The 17909-nt window shown below is 41.6% G+C and overlaps 1 protein-coding gene across 4 annotated transcripts in view; it reads right to left on the bottom strand.

The window, feature by feature from the left end:
* The window catches only part of FXR1 (FMR1 autosomal homolog 1), a 65768-nt gene that overhangs the window by 36847 nt on the left and 11012 nt on the right, over window positions 1-17909 (bottom strand). For all 4 annotated transcript variants that reach the window (XM_005285975.5, XM_065557706.1, XM_005285974.4 and 1 more), the window contains exons 2-3: window positions 17410-17462; window positions 7387-7480 (exon numbers count right to left, since the gene is read on the bottom strand). In XM_005285975.5, the coding sequence (XP_005286032.1) occupies window positions 7387-7480; window positions 17410-17462 (147 nt within the window). The remainder of the gene's footprint in view (window positions 1-7386; window positions 7481-17409; window positions 17463-17909) is intronic.

A 17909-nucleotide genomic window follows, 5' to 3' on the forward strand; every position in this document is an offset into this window, starting at 1 on the left:
CACTGAAATCAAACTTTTTCACATTGATTATGTGTTCCTCATTTTCTAACTTGAGACCGTAAGACCTGATCTGCTGAAATGCTAAGCGCACTCAGCTACAACTTAAGTCAATGTGAGCTGTGCTATGAACATGTAAGGTGCAATGCTAAATACTCTGGAAAAAAAAAAATCAGTCCCTAGGTGTCTCAAAGTGGACACCCAAAAATTAGGACTTTTGCACTTAATCTCTTTGTGCGTCAGCTCCCCATGCATAAAATGGGGGGAAATAATACCATCTCACTTCCCAAGGGTGCTGTGAAGATAATTCTTTACAAATGTTAACACGCTTAAGATACTATACAGTCCAAAAGAAAATTAATAATTTTGTAATAAGAGGTTTGAATAACGTGCATTAAACAAAGTATAGCACACACTAAACAACAACAAAAGAATGGTAACTGAAAATATTTCCAATAACTATCTTCCTACAGCTCTTAATATTGGCTTTGCATTCAACTGAAATGATGATGATCACCATCAGGCTAAAAAGTAGAGCTCTGTGTTTGTGGACTATTTCTAATAAACTCAGATCTAACTTTGACATGAAAAGCGAAGGCATGAATATATTGTAAAACCATGCTAATGATACGGTACTGTAGGTATGGTTAAAAAAATTCACTGGCATTATAAGTCTATTTTTCAGGTGCTTACTCCTTTCTTGAAAAAAGGTTTCAGATGAAATCTTTCAGGCTTTTCCCTCAGCTGAGCATTTAGTTGAGCAATACTTAATAAACAACATAGTAATTAAATTATTATACAAAAGTGTTGAGAAAAAACCAACAGGTTACGCTACCCTGTATACATAATTAAAACTTAACTCCCAGTCTCCTCAGTATTGCAACTGGTGTTGGCTGGGTTGGAAAGTCACAAGTGCTCATCTGATAATGAGGGAGCAGACTATAGGTTTAGAAATGTTTTCTTTGGCAGGTTTCTATATAAGTCACACACAAAGAGTTGAAGAATTATAAATGAACACTCAAAAACATTATAATGTTTTTGCATAAAATTATCTTCTCAACTTCTAAAAATCACTACATATAAATGCATTTATTAATTTTTTTTGCATCATAGTATACACTACTACTATGTGTATCCAATCCCCCGACTCATATGTAATCTATAATTGTATAAAAATACCTACGCTGAAAGAATGATAAGACCTTAATCTTGCAAAGATTTACAAACATACTCAACTTTATTCACAAGTAATTTTTCCATATTCTGTCTTTTGCTCTGGCTCTCATTTTGTTTTGCTGCTAAGATTTCATAGGAGGCTCAAGTACTGTGTCTCTCCTTAAAACACAAGTGTTTTTACTATGGAAACAATTCAAAACCACTGAAGGCAAATGGAGTTTATCCATTAACTTCAATGAGGGCAGGATCAGGACCTAAATTTGGGGATTCCAGATTAAAACAGCCAATACAAAAAAAAAAAATTTTAAACACACATGCATTTTCAAAAAAATAATAATGTAATAGCTTTTAGTTCAAGTTCTACATTGTTTTAACTCTCTCAGTTATTCTGACACAAAGACTAAGGCCCTGTCTATACATACAAATTGTACCATTTTAATATTACCAGTATAGTGAAGGTGGAACAAAACCTTTAGCGTGAAGACAATTATCTGGCATAAATATGCTTATGTCCAAACAGAAATAGTTATGCTGATACAAAATCTGTGTGTAGATCAGGCCTAACATCAATATTATATTACACACTGGATACTTATCATGCAAAATAATTATTATTTCTAACTGGCCAAAGCTGAAAGCAGCAAACACTGAAGGTTTTTGCAGTACTAAGAACTTGATATATAAAAGTACTGCAATTTCTATCTTCATTTGGCAGATATCTAGTTTGCTACCTGAAAGGATGTTTTCAAATATCTGAAAATAGTAGTTTTTCAATAATAATTCTGTTCTCTATTTAGCAAACATATTGTTTTGCTTTATTTTTAGTGCTACTGCAGCCAACATGGCAAGCAATTTTTAGTTCCATTTAATCTTTCATATTAGCTGTGCAGGAGAAGCAGGAGGGATTTCAAACTCTTTTGGTGTATCAGGATAAAAACTTGGCAAGTGTTTTATTGTTCTATTAATTTAATTTGTGTGTGATTATATTGCTCTAGAAAAGATGTCAGCTCAGCAGTCCTGGAAACTATGGAACAAGCAGAATAAGCAGCAGCAGTAGCATTAGTTACACTACCCCAGCAACATGCTTTCTCCCTGATCTGAAGTTGCCATCACTGGGAATATGAGGGTAGGTGAGTTTTTACGGTTCAGTCAATCACTGGCCTTCGGCTGAGGCTGTTGCTGAGGGCACCAATTAGTTCTAACAGGTATTTTTATTTATGATCCCTCTTACCCATTATTAAATAGATTCTGAATCTTGCCAAATTCATTTCCCAGAGGCCACTGCAGCTTTTAGTCATTCTTGTTTTAAAAGGTTTATTTGATCTGGCAAGTTAGAAATGAAAGACTCCATATCCTACTATTAAATGCCCTTTTAATCATTCCTCTTGGTTTGGTTTAATACACACTGGCAGTGCTCTTTTTTAAAAAAAAAAAAACATTAAAGAGAAATAGAATGTCACAATTGTCAGAATGTACTGTGCTGAGAACACCGGATATATCATAAGTCAAAATGGAAGTCAGAGGGTAAGCCCCTCCACTGCTTCCCTGCCTTTAGCTTGCTCCAGCTCTTGGCTTTGGCTCTCCAGAGCCAAATGTTAAGGTCCCACAGAGGAATCAGCTCCCAGACCAGAGAAGGATGGAGATGAAGAAGCCCTTTTAAGAATCTTGCTACCATGCCATTGGAGAAGACTGATCTTCCCTGAATGAGAGAGGATGAAATGCTGATATTAACTGTCAGATGCACTCTCAATAAGCTAAGTGCAAGATCTGATGACTGAAGGTGCAGCAAGTACTCCAAGATGTCCTGGATAAAAACCTGCATAGGTTGAATTCCACAGGCCAATGGCCACATCAAAAAAACTGCTTCTATTTCACCAAGTAAGCCATTCTGGTAGAAGGCTTTCTACTGTTGAGTAGTACCTTCTGAACAGCCGCTGAACACTGCTCTCTCTCCTCATTCAACCATGAAACAGCTACGCCATGAGAGGAAGGAGCAAGGGAGGCTGAATTGACAGTGTGAGAAGGTCAGAGAACCAGCACTACCTCAGCTATACTGGGGCAATGAGAACAAGCTTGGCCCAATCCGCCTTCAGCTTGAGGATGACGTGTGGGATGACTGAGATCAGAAGAAAAGCATACAGGAGAGCCAACTGCCAGCTGAGGTGAAAAGTTTCAGTTAGGGAGCTCAGACTGAGGCCCCCTCGAAAGCAGAACAGACATTTCCTGTTGTCCCTCATAGCAAACAGGTCAATCATCAAAATGCCCCAAGCTGTGAAGATGACCTGGAGGACACTTGGCCTCAGGGATCACTTGTGACTCAGACAAACATTCCTACTGAGATGGTCTGAAAGATGATTCTGGACCTCAGGCAAGTGGTTGGGTATCAGAGTGATACTCTGCTCGATGCAGAACTGCCACAACCTGATTGCTGCGGACACGAGGTTCAAGAGCCCCAGGCACATCTGAACTGTCCTGGAAGCAGAGACTGAAGACTGAGGCAAAGGTGGCGAATTGCCTTAAAAGGGTCGGTGGGCAAAAAGCTTTTGAACTTAGTGTCTTTTAGGGCCCCAATGAACTCGATTTTCTGAGAGTGAACCAAAGTTCACTTCCCAATACTTAAAATGAGACCCAGACAGTCAGGCAAAAAAAGCCAGGAAAAGTGGACCTGCTTGAGGAATAGTATCTCGTGAGAGGGACTGTATGGCATACCCCAATCTGACGGTGCTTAGGACCCAGCTGTCAGTGGTGATCAAGCCCCAAGCATTATGAAAGTGAGCCAACATGCCCCCAAACAGAGGGGACAGGGGAAAAAGGGTGCAATGACTAGATCACTGTTCTGGAGTCAAAATGGATGCTTGGGGGGCACCTGGGGAAAGCATGTCTATTGGCCAAACCCCAGACTTGAATGCCTCCTCCTCTGGGACCTATGCCCCTTTCTGGGATAGTCCTGTTATCTCAGGGGAGGGAAAGCTGCCCAAATGTGCACTGCAGACAATACTGCTGTTGATCACCATAGTGGCGGTCTCTGCACTGCCAATGTGTACACCCTCAAGGGCCATAAGATAGTCCTACTGTCCTTGAAGGAGTGAAGAGTTCATCCATCTTGTCAAAACAAAAAAAACAAAAAACAAAAAGCACGCAGCCATTAAAGTGCAAATCCTCTATAGCCTGCTGAACATCAGGAGCAATGGCCAAATTCTGCAGCCAGGCCACCCTTCTCATGGTCAATATCGAGGTCATTACTCTGGCCCAAGTATCCCTGGCGTCCAGTGCGGACTGCAACTAAGTCTTAGTCACCCTGCTGCTTTTGGTAATAAATGTCCAACATACTTCCCTGGAAGCTTCAGTCAGCTGGTCTGCAAACTTAAGACATAGCCAGCCAGTTCACAAAGTCATATTTCGACAGCAATGCCTACTGGTTAGCAATCCACACCTGCAAGGAAGAAAAGGTGTAAATCTTCCTATCCATCAGGTCCATCTGTTTAACGTGCTTAACCTTAGAAGTTGACTTAAATCTGCCCTGCCAGGCTCTATCGTTCACTGTGTTTACGACCAGGGAATTTGGGACAGGGTGGGTATAAAAACCCTCAAATCCCTGCACTGAGACAAAGCAGCATTTCTCCAAGCACTTTGCAGTAAGTAGTACTGAAGCCGGCATGCTCCAGAGAACCCTAGCAGGTTCTAGGAGCGAATCGTTAATAGGGAGAGCAACTCCCTCAGAGGACCTGCAGTCAATGGTACAGGTCTCTGACCTCCCTGTGTGTTACTGGAGAGTGGTTAACAGGACTTACTCCATCCCACGCACCAACATTCACACCATGGTAGTATGCGCTCCTTCTGCAGGAGACAGATGAGTCCCCATGCGAACTCGAGAGGCCTCGATCAGTCTTATACAACCTTTTCGTCAATGCACTCAACGGGGAGCGACTCCTCTGTCTCTTCAGAGAGGCGCTGGATCCAGAACATGAAATGATAACACTCTTGGAACCCGAGGGCAACCTCCGATCTGATTTAAACCTCGGTGCCGAAGCAGGCTGCATGGTGTGTCCAAGTAGGCTGTTTTAGACAAAGACTCCTCATCACTTGAGTCCATTTCGCAAACGATTTGCAAATCAAACACCATTCGTGTGGCTCAGCCTAAGCACAGAAAGCACTACGTGTGGGAATCATTTGCCGGGGATCGCTCCCCCACATAATGGATAATGTTAAATCCTGGTGAGGATATCACCAGGGGAATACTTAAATGAAAGTTAATTAATGCTAAATCTAATTAACACTATACTAAGAGTACTAATTAATTCTAGGGTACTATATTAATTAGGAGGGAGAGATAGCTCATTGGTTTGAGCATTGGCCTGCTAAACCCAGGGCTGTGAGTTCAATCCTTGAGGGGGCCATTTAGGGAACTGGGGTAAAAATCTGTCTGGGGATTGGTCCTGCTTTGAGCAGGGGGTTAGACTAGAGGACCTCCTGAGGTCCCTTCCAACCCTAATATTCTATGATTCTAAATACAACTAGAAAAAAAGTCACTAAGGAATATAGAAATTGTGAGGTTAAGAACCACACAGAGCTCCAACTCCAGCCACGGGAGATAAGAAGGAACTGAGGGATGGGGTCAAGGCAGTGCTGCCTCATTTAGCACAAGTGTGGCCTCCTACGGATACTGATAGGCAAAATTCTCTGGCTCTAGTGCACTGGGCGCACACATACACCTAAGTGGAATACAAGGCTGGATCTACTCAAAGAAGAGAATCTTAGTCAAATATGTTTAATACAAAGCTAACTTTAAAAAAAGGAACTCTAACTTGGATAAACAAAATAACATTTCACAGTACATTTTCTCTAGCAAATATTTTACATATTATTTATTCAAGGAGAAAAATAAAACATTATAAAATTAACTTGAATCTGAAACATTTTCACAGCTTTCTAGGATACACAAAGCTTGTTTACACAGCGAGTTACTGTGCAGCAACACAGCATGTGAATCTACAGTACACAAGCTTGTGTGCACTCGTTCACCGTGAGGACACTACTACAGTGGAGTGAAAGTCCTGGAGAGAGGGGGAGGGAATGTTTGTGGTGGGTTTTTTTGTCATACCTCAAAACACACAGATTCCATAAACATTTAAAAAAAAAATCAAACTATAAAACACACAAACAAAAGTCATCAACCAATTTCAAATGTTCCTAACTTTAAATTTACTGAACACTAGCTTCTTTCAAACTTGGCTTTATCCTTGAATCTACCATAAAATAGTTCAGTCATCCAAGTGCAAAATTTCAGATTCAAACTTATAGGGAAACTTTTCTTCTTCCACATTTACATAATTCAAGCACAGATGAGCTGGGCTTGTTCAAACTTTCAAAAAACAAAATCATCCCTTTGCTGAGATAAAACATGGAAAAATTCAGCTCCAAAAGAATTTATTTGAGGTCATAACCAACTGAAAAAGCAGAATTAGAATGGAAGCTGGAATTCAATTTTTAACTATGTGAGCTAATCAAGCACAATATAGTCATATAAAGCACTAATATACAGTTTCAGATTTTCAAAACACACACATTAACCTCAATACTACCTAAGTGAACTAGTAAACAGTGTGCACATTTTACAGGTGAGGAAACAAAGGTTTAAGGACCTGATCCTGCACCACTGAATTCAATTGGAATTTTGCTATCAACCTCAATAGGCACAGGTTCAAACCTAAGGGCAAGTCAGAGTTGCAGTCAGGATCAGAGATCAAGTTCCTAACATAGCTAGTTCGTTTTGACCAAAAATGGCTTTTTAATTAAATGGAAATTTTCAGTAGGAAATTTCTGTTTTGTTGAATTTTTATGGGAATGGTAGGGTCACCATTTTTGATTGTCATCAGTTTCTGAGAAAACATGAAAAGCTCCATGAAAATTTTTAATGAAAACGAGAAAAGGTTTGTTTCCTATGATTTTTTCAAACTGAAAATACATTTTTTCAACCAATTTCTTCTATATTGTAACTTCTAGTTCGTAATAACCATATTCCACCTACTCGACCATTCTACCTTTCAAAAAGTACGACCATTACTAGTGACAGACACTACATATATTAGATGTTCACTTTTAAAGCTTAACTCTACTTTTTCTTGTGACTATAATCAGTATTAACATTATCCCGTCTGAACAGTCACTTCCACAGGAGGGCAAGCTAGGAAGGAAACATGAGAGTCAACTCACCTCCACTTCATCTCCTTCTCCTATTTCTTTCTTGATATCAGGTGGAGGTGGTAATCTGACTTCATTAAAAGGAACCTGTCGCTCTGGTTGCCAACTGAAAGTTGAATAGATATTTCATTGATTATTTCAAGAACTAATCCTGGTCTGGCAAGCCTTAAAAATATTCACTGACACAATTCATTCTTAAAATATGTTCACTGTTTAAAATTCAGTTCTTATTATTAATTTATAATTTGTATTGTGGCAGTGCCTACAAGCCCTCGTCGTGAACCAGGATTCCATTGTGGTAGGCAGTGTAGAAACACAGAACAAAAAGATTGTTCCTGCTACAAAGAGTTTATAATCAACGAAAGTTAAATTTCTAAGAATTTTAGAAATAAAATTATTATTTGAATTGACAATCAACTTGGAAAAAACAGTTCTCTCTGAAACTTTTATATGTAACTATAGTAAACACAACACAGAAGGCATTAGAGAAAAATATTGCTTCAATATTTTTTCTGTTTACTTTTGTGCATTTTATATTACTTTGCATATAATCCGTCTCACTCTTCCCACGTGTAGTCAGTTTCTCCCTTGCTGAAAAAATTCTTACGAACATCAGAGGAACAGAAAAAGCCTTATGATTTTTTTAAATTCAGGATGTAATATTTAAAAGGCTGTTACATCAACAGCTGAATTTTTTAAATTAATCAATTAAAAAACCCTCAAGTTGACATTATCCCTCTAAATTTCCTCCATAAATATCAAGTGAACTAAGTAAAAACTATTTTATAATGTATTTTACCTAAACAGATTTATCACTGTTCGTGCTATACAGGCCTTTATATGTATTTAAATATATCCAGCTAGCTGGGCATGAGGTCCTTGCACACCCCGAACTTCCATTGATTTCAGTGGGTGTTTTGCTAGATCTGACTCTTAATAGCACATTATTAGATTCCTACATACCAATTTCTCCTCTTCTTAAAAAAAATGATTGGCAAGCAAAGATTTAATTTAGGATATGTCCACATTATTTTAAGAATTATACTTGTCAAGGAACTGCTTCAGTACCAGTTGTTGCTAGGTGTCTAGAATGGTATCCCTGACCAGTACGGTTAATGATATTCCTCTGATAAAGAGTGGTTACTTACCTTACAGTCACTGTGATTCTTCAAGGCGTTTGTCCACATAGATCCCACTTCAAGTGCACATGCAACTCATTTGTGTTGGATCAGAATCTCTGAATAAGTCTCTCTGGGGGGGTCTCCTATGCCCTGTATGTCCCTGTAGTTCCCCAACCCCCCACCTAAGGGCATAAAGGGAGGAGTGGCCACAACCACCCCTCAGTTCCCTTGTTAAGTGAGAATACCAGCTAATAAAGACTCCAAAAAAGTAACGTTAAAGGAAAGTCTGTGCGGATCCACGTGGACAAAACATTTGAAAGAACCACAGTTACTGTAAGATACCATTCTTTCTTCTTTGAGTATTTGTTCATGTGGATCTCCATTTCAGCACCCCAGACTCACTAGAAAGCAGTGCCCATCTGGAAGGTGGGTGTTACAGTAATAAATAAATAAATCAGCCTGCTCCAATTTTGCCTCTAATCTGGAGGCCAGGTCCATAGCATAATGTTTAACAAAAATCAGGGGATTACTTCAGGTGGCCGTTTATTTCAGATAAAGAGATATTTTTGAAATACGGAGTAGTAGCCTATTTTAGGTAGCACAGAATAGCAGATTGAGCCTTGATGTTAGGAGGAAGGGGCATGTCTGCCAGCTGGTAATAGAAATACACTGTATAATCCATCTAGCTAGTCTCCATGCCGAGATGGCTTGACCCTACATTGCTTAATGCAATTAAGAGGCACAGAGATAGTCTAAAAATGGTATCACTCTATCCAGATAAACATACTACGGCCTCAGTAATATCCAGAATGTGAAGCTTCTTCTCCCTCAGAGTGCTGAGAGTTTTGGAAAGGAAAACAGGAAAACTGACTGATTTATTTAGGTCAGTTGTTCTCAACCCGCAGCCCTCTTGCGGCCCAATCAGCACACAACTGCGACCCATGTGACATCCTTAGGGTCATACAGGTAGTATATATGTAACCCTTTTGGGGTTTAGAGAGCATGGCCTCTTTAAATCTTTTTCCTATGGGGGAGAGGGAGAGTGAGGAAAAAAGGAGGGAAACTCCAGGGGGTGACTCTGAAGCTGGGAGGGAGAGAGAGGGGCAGCCCGCAGAGGCCCTTGCAAAGTGAAGCAGCAGAGAACCTGCCTGAAGCCTGGGAAGGACAGGGCGGCCAATCGGGGACACCCCAGGACAGGAGCCAGGAGGAGCACTGTGCCAGAGAGGAATCGCTCGAGAAGGACAGGCCGGAGCTGGACCCAGTATCACGGCTGCCCAGAGCTCCATGGGGCTGTGAGTACTGGGGCTTGTGACCCTGCATTGGAAGAATAGATTTACCTTGGGAAGACTTTCAGCTCTACTGAAAGATCTGTTGACCTGCACTGAATGGTATCCATCAGTGGTGCTTAGCCAGTCAACATCCAGGATATTAGGTGTAATGACTTCAGGTCTGGGTGGAGAACCTGACCCTGATTAAGTGATATTATGTCTGGCAGTGTAATTAGAGGTTGAGGTGACATTTGAAGGAGATCTACCAGCCAGAACTGTGTAAGCCAATCAGTTTTACCTGCACTGCCTTTTGTCCAATTTTACTTATTATCTTGGGTATCAGAGGAATCAGCAGAGATGTATATATAGTAAGACTTGTTTTCAAGATGTAAGAAAAGCATCCTGTATGGATCCATGACTCATACCCACTCTGGCACAGAATTTTGGGCATTTCGTGTTCTCTCTGTTGGGTATTCCCATCCTCGACTTTTTTGCCAACTAGTGAAATATCAGAGAAAGGACAGATGTTCTGAGGTACCACTCATGACTGGTTATAGATTACTGGTTAAGAAGATTCACTGGGGTATTGCTGACACCTGGTAGGTGAAGGGATATCAGGATTACTCATGTGTCTGGCATCAGTTACAAAGCCTGGTGGTAGGCACAGATGCGATGAGTGAGCACCTGCTACTTTACATAGTGCATTGCAGACACGTTGTCCATGAGAATCTGTATGACAGAACTTTTCAAGGCGGTTAAGAATGCCCTGCAAAAGCCTGACTGCCCAGAGCTCCAACACATTTACATGCTCTGGACACCAAACTCCCTGTATTTGAAGGTCATCTAAGTGTGTATCCTATCCTGCTCCTGAAGCATCCGTGATCACTGTCTTTTTGATGAAGGGATCGAAAAGGGTATAGGTCTGCAAGCATACCAACTTAGTGATGCCACAATATGAGATGGAATAGTTATCAATGTCCATATAATGTTAAAACGGACAACATACTGATCTTCGCCAGCCTTGTAATGGCACAAGGTGAAGTCTGGCTACAGGGGTCACCAAAAGTGTATTCTGACATGTGCCCATGAGTTTTACACAAGTCATGACCATGATCGATTGGTTTGCTTTGATACTAGGGAGTACTATCACAAAGAAGTGAAATCCCTCCTCGGGGAGGTGTGCTCTTACCAATTTTGAGTCTATTAAAACCCTTATGAACGCTATCAATTGAGAACAGCTAAGGCATGACTTCTTGTAATTTTCAATTAATCACCAGGCCTAAATCTCTGAGTAGGTCAAGGATAATGAGATGGAACTGCGAACACTTCTTGATGAGACCTGCCTTTGATCAGCCAACCATCCAGGTACATATAGATGTGAATGCCCTGTCTCCTTAGATGTGCAGTTGCCACTGCAAGGCACTTTGTGAAAACTCTCACTCCTGTGGAGGGGCCAAAATGATAGAACTCTGTATTGCTAGTGATTAGGTCCCTCTAGAGAATTATAGGTACTTCCTGTGGACTGGATGGACTGCAATATGGAAGTGTGTGTCTAGAAGGTCAAGTGCCAGAGCGTGCAAGGAAGGGATGATGGAGGCTAGCATTACCATCCTGAATCTGAGACGGCTTATGTATTTGTTCAGCCTTCTCAATTCAAGCAGAGGACAAAGACCCCATTTTTTATTCAGAATAAAGAAATATCAGGAGTAGAAACCTCTCCCTCCAAATTCCACAAGCACCTTCTCTATTACTCCTAGATGAACCAAAGAGGTCTCCTCAACCTTCAGATGTTTCTCGTGAGAATAGTCCCTGAAGAGGGACAAGAAAGGAGGGTGTGAAAGGACAATGACTGGAATCGGATAGAGTACCCTCTGGAGATAATCTCTATTACTCATCTGTTGGTGGTTATTCCAGTCCAAGCCTGATAAGATAGGGAAAGACAACTGCACAGTTTCAGGGAAACTGCACCTGTATCCTCCCTCTGTGGTCCACTCCCAAAGTGGCCACTTATGTCTCCAGAAACCACCAGTCTCTGGGTATGGACCCTTATCACATTCCCTTCTGACCAGGGGGGGTTTAAGGCTGCACAACTCCCTGCCATACACTGTGATATCCCCAGCAAGCCAGCCTGGCTAAAGGTCTGTGCCTATGTTTTGTGTTGTTTCCAATGTTTATGAAAAGTGTATTGCCAGCAGTTACAAGTCACTATGCAGTTCTTTCTGAGCAAGCACCTTTATTCTTAAGGAGAAAGCATTACAGAGAAAATGTGTACGAAATGTACAAAAGTTTCCTACACACATGCTAAAAGCTTATGAGAGGTCACCCGTCAGTCCTATCAAGCCCTAGTAGATCAAAGTCCTTCAGAAAATCCTGCCCATTTGCTGGATCAGACAGAAGGCCCTGAGTCAGTTTAAATGCAGCCTTTTTAAGCCAAAAGCCCTATCTTTGTTTTCATAGCCTCTGGAAACCGTCTGTACCAGAATATGCAAACCACTCCGGGAAAGGAGTTGTAGTTCTAGAGTTGTTTAGTTTCACTTAGTCACCTTAATAACCCTCCACTGTTTTAATTCCTGAAGGAGCTGTGGTGACCTCATGGAGTACAACTCAATCATTCATACAATCCCTGGTCCACAGAGATACATAAACTTAATACAATATGCAACAAAGAGTCCTGTGGCACCTTATAGACTAACAGATGTATTGGAGCATAAGCTTTCGTGGGTGATTACCCACTTCATCAGACTCTCCAATACACCTGTTAGTCTATAAGGTGCCACAGCACTCTTTGTTGCTTTTTACAGATCCAGACTAACACGGCTATCCCTCTGATACTTATCAGAACATTGTTGAGGAACTCTATTGAGGTATTGTAGAATGTGCTCTGATGTGCATAGGAAGATGCATGTTCCAAATATGATAGCACTGTTGAATGCTTATGGAGATCCATTTAGTCAATCTCTGAGTGGATACTGCGCAGCAAAAAAGTCTAGGAGATTTCCAGAAAGGTTTGGTCCTTTCCAGAAAAAAGCTAATGCCTGCCAGATGTACAATGTGTGCAAGATGTTCTCTGCTGGAGTCTCATGAGGCTTGGGATAGAATGTAGGAAGATGGATTGGTTGGTTCATATGAAAGGACGATGTTACCCTCAGTAGAAATTTTGGATGTGGGCACAGAGTGACCTTATCTTTGAAGAATATTGTGTAAGGAGGATCGGCCATAAGTGCCTTGATCTCACTCACTTGTCTGGTGGAAGTAATGGTGACCAGAAAGGCAACTTTCATGGATAAATGCAGCAGGGAACAGGTGGCTAAGGGTTCATATGACAGTCTGGTGAGGCATTTCAACACCAGATTCAGGTCCCAGGCCGGGGTAGGTTGGCGAACTTCTGGGTAAATGTTCTGGAGACTTGTGAGGAAGTGTTTAGTAATTGGGTGCGCAAAGATCAAGTTCCCATCAATCTCATGATGGAACGCAGTAACGGCCGCAAGAGGGACTTTGATTAAGCTTGTTGCTAAACCCAAGCATTTCAGCTCCAGTAGGTATTCCAACACTAATGGTAGCAGTGCTGTGGAGGCTGTTGAGTGTTTTTCTTGACACCAGGAGGAGAATCTCTTCCATTTTTGAAGGTAAGGATTGTGTGTGGTCACTTTCCTGCTGTTTAGTAACACCTGTTTAACTTTTTCTGAGCAGGCTAATTCGCCATGATGGAAACATGTAGGAGCCACGCTTGTAGGTGGAGTTTCTCCGGATTCGTGTGAAGAGCGTGACCGTTGTTCTGAGATGGCATGTCCAGACAACCAGGGAGAGCTTGAGAGATGCATATCACCATGCGCATCAGGTAAGGTTGTACCATGCTTCTGTGGCCATGTCAGGACTATGAGGATAACCTTGGCCTTGTCTGTTCGTATCTTGCGTATTGCATGATATCACTGGAATTGGTGGGAAAACGTACATGAGGTGTGCATCCCATGTGATGAGAAAGGCATCCCCCAGTAACAGGGGTCCCATCCCCACTCTCGAGCAGAACATTACGCATTTGCTGTTCGTTGGGGATGCAAACAAGTCAATGAGAGGAGTGCCCCACCGGCGGAAAATGGAGAGCAAAACTCTCCCATTCGTTTCCCATTCGCGGTCTTGAGAGAAGTACCTGCTTAGCATGTCCACCGCCACATTCTGACAGCTGGGAAGGAAGAAGGCCAAAATGTTTATTTTGTAGTGTATGCACCAGTTCCAGAGTTTCATGTCTTCGGTGCACAGTGAGTGATCGAGCGCCCCCTTGTCGATTGATGTAAAACATGCAGGTAACGTTGTCGGTCATGATGCGAATGGATTCATCCTTTATGTGCAGTAGGAAGTGTCTGCAGGCACTGCGGACTAGGCATAGTTCTAGTAGATTGATGTGTAACTGAGTCTCCGCAGGAGACCATTTGCCTTGAACCGTGCACAGGTGCATAAGAGCAAGGCGTCATGATTACTACTGAAGGGAGCTCCTGTTGGAACAGGATACCCAGGTATACATTTTCTGGTCTTGTCCACCAGTGTAGATAGTCCAGGACACTGGGTGGTATTGTAAGTCGTTTGTGCAGGCTGTGCTTGCTGGGTATGTATACCGAGCTCAGCCAGCCCTATACACAGGGCATATGTAACCTTGCATGTCGTACCACGAATGCTGTGGCTGCCATGTGTCCTAGCAGTTGCAGGGCAGTATGAGCCAGTATTTGGGGGCTGAATCTTATCTCTAAAATAAGGTTTGTCAGAGTTGTGAATCCGTTCAGGGGCAAGGATGCTTTGGCTTCTATGGTATCCAGATGTGCTCCGCTGGACAGAGACTAGAGTGGATTTTCGTTTGTTCATCCGTAGTCCTAGATCCCTCAATAGTGTGATCATCATCTGGACTGAGTCCAGTGCTTCTTGTTGAATTGGGCCTTTGAGAAGGCAATCGTCCAGATAAGGAAAAATCATTATTCCCTGTTTGTGTAGATGTGCCACTAATACTCCTAGGGTTTCAGAGAAAACTCTTGGTGCGGTGGATAGGCCGAAAGTTAGTACTCTGTTCTGGAAGTGTTTGTATCGTACTGTGAAACGCAGGAATTTCCTGTGAGCGGGATGTATAATAATATGAAAATAAGCATCTTGGAGGTCGAGGGCTAAAAACCATTCCCCCTTTTGCAGCACTGGAAGTATCATGCCCAGTGTCACCATTTTGAACTTTTGAGTGTGTACAAATTTGTTGAGTTTCCTGAGATTCGAGATAGGTTTCCATTCCCCATTTTTCTTCTGGCTAAAGAAGTAGAACCCTTCGCCGTGTATTGCAGAGATACTCATTCCACAGCACCTAGTGGTACAAGATGATCAACTTCTTGTCCTACCAGATGCTAATGAGAAGGGTCCTTGAAGAGGGACAGGGAGAGAGGTAGGGTAGGTGGTCGGGAGGTAAAGGGAATGGTATATCCCAATCGTACAATCTCTAACTCCCATTGGTCCATTGTTATTGACGCCCAGATGTGGTAGAATGGGTGAAGACTGTGCCCAAAGCACGAAGACAGATCGGGTGAAAGCACTGCCTGGTGAGGGAGGGAGCACTGATAGACTGGGTCTTTGTGAACAGTCTTGTCCTGGAGTTCTGACTTTGATCTTCAGGATCTGAGGTGCTATTCATTGATAGCTCTAGAAGATTTCAGACACATGCCCCTAGATTTTCTTATCCTTTTGGAAAACAATCACCAGACTGAGCAACAACCAAGTACAAGGCATGACAGACAGCAGCTGTGGCCATCTGTGAGGGGAATCTGATGGTCATAAGATGGGCAGAGCTTAAAGCCTGATGGCTTTGGATCTGTCATTACAGGCAGTAGTGGAAAGAGGCACCAAACAGAATTCATAAAGAAATAGATTTTTGGAAATAAAATAACAAAAGGAAAGAGGAGAAAATTTTAGTAGGGAATCAATTCCTGACTGACCTAAGCTAAACTAAGGAAATTCTATGAGGAAGCGACAGACAGAAGAACATAAGAATGGCCATAGTGGGTCAGACCAATGGTCCATCTAGCCGAGTATCCTGTCTTCCGACATGGTCAATGCCAGATGCTTCAGAGGGAATGAAAAGAGCATGGTAATTATCAAGTGATCCATCCTGTTGTCCAGTCCCAGCATCTGGCAGTCAGAGGCTTAGGGACACCCAGAGCACGGGGTTGCATTTCCTGACCATCGTAGCTAATACCCATTGATGGACCTATCCTCCCTGAACTTATTTAATTCTTTTTTGAACACTGTTGTACTTTGGGCCTAGACAACATCCCCAGCAATGAGTTCCACAGATTGACTGCGTATTGTTTGAAGAACTACCTCCTTATGTTGGTTTTAAACCTGTTGATCAATAAAATGATAAGTGACCCCTGGTCCTTGTGTCATGCGAAGGGGATAACATTTCCTTATTCACTTTCTCCACATCAGTCATGATTTTATAAACTTCTATCATATCTTCCCCCACCCCATCATCTCTTTTCCAAGCTGAACAGTCCCTGTATTTTTAATCTCTCCTCATATCAGAGCACTATTCACAATGACTCCGAGATCTCTTTCTTGACTGGTAACAGCTAATTCACACCCCATCATTTTGAATGTGTACTTGGGATTTTGTTTTCCAGGGTGCATTACTTTGCATTTATCAACACAATTTCATATTCCATTGTGTTGCCCACCCAATTTTGTAAGATCCCTTTGTAACTCTTTGCAGTCTCCTTTGGATTTAACTATCTTCAGTAATTTTGGATCATCTGCAAATTTTGCTACCTCACTGTTTATCACTTTTTCCAGATAATTTTAAATATGTTGAACAGCACTGGTCCCAGTACAAATCCCTGGGGACCCTGCTATTTACCTCTCTTCATTGGGAAAACGGACCATGTATTCCTACCCTTTGTTAGGAGTATTTTAACCAGTTGCTGATCCATGAGATGATCTTTCCTCTTATCCCATCACTGATTCTGTCCTGCTTTCACAGATGGTAAGAGGAAACTGAGGGATGGTTGTGCCCTGAGGTGGCAGGAGGAGGGAACAAGGCTATGCAGGGTGCAGGCATGGTCCCAACAGATACTGCTGTAACAAGATTCTAATCCTGCGTGCATGAGGCACAGATGCACCTGAAGTAGGGATCCACAAAGGCAAATACTCGAAGAAGAGTAATATATAAAATCCTTTCAAAAATTACAATATGAACTTACAATATGGTTCTAATACACTTCAAAAATCTCCAGTCTGTACAAGGAAACTGTAGCTGAACCCGGCTGAAAGATGAACACATGGGTACTGGGTGACAAAAATACTGCTAAAATGTCAGGGAGTAGCAAAGTCATATAGGGAAAGTGAAGCCTTCCTAACGATAACCCTGGTAAGAAACCCAAGAAAGTAAAAGTTAATTATCAGAATGAACTTGGTATACTAAATCTTCTAGTGTTGGAAAGGTAGTTAAACTAAGGGGGAAATCTGGGACTATGCTAGTAACTGTGGAAAGAGCCTTAAATATCATGTGTTCCAGAAATTGATCTTTCCAGTATGAACCAATTACTCACAATCTCAATGGTGAAGAGAAGAATAAAATTAATACAGTTTTAAACCATGGGGTTGTTTTCCTATAGAATACTTACTTGTTTTCAAATACAACTGTGAGTGAATCCTCATGGACATCTTTGATAAATCCCTGCAATAAGAAGAAAACAGTAGATGTGACATCTTCATTTTAGTAAGGCTTTTGACACAGTTCTACACAACATTCTCATAAGCAAACTAGAGAAATGTGGTCCTGATGAAACTACTATAAGGTGGGTACACATAACTCGTTGACATACCGCACTCAAAGAGTATTTAATGGTTCACTGTCAAACTAGGAGGGCCTATCTAGTGGGATCCCAAAGGCGTCTGTCCTGGGTCTGGTACTATTCAATATTTTCATTAATCACTTAAATAATGGAGTGGAGAGTATGCTTATAAAATTTGCAGATGACACCAAGCGCTTTGGAGGGGAGGATCAGAATTCATAGAACGCCAACAAACTGGAGAATTGGTCGGAATTCAACAAGATGAAATTCAACAAAGACAAGTGCAAAGTACTTTACTTAGGAAGGAAAAATCAAATGCACAAAATGGG

This window comes from Chrysemys picta, chromosome 9, assembly GCF_011386835.1.
Source record: "Chrysemys picta bellii isolate R12L10 chromosome 9, ASM1138683v2, whole genome shotgun sequence".
In the NCBI taxonomy this organism is placed as follows: domain Eukaryota; kingdom Metazoa; phylum Chordata; order Testudines; family Emydidae; genus Chrysemys; species Chrysemys picta.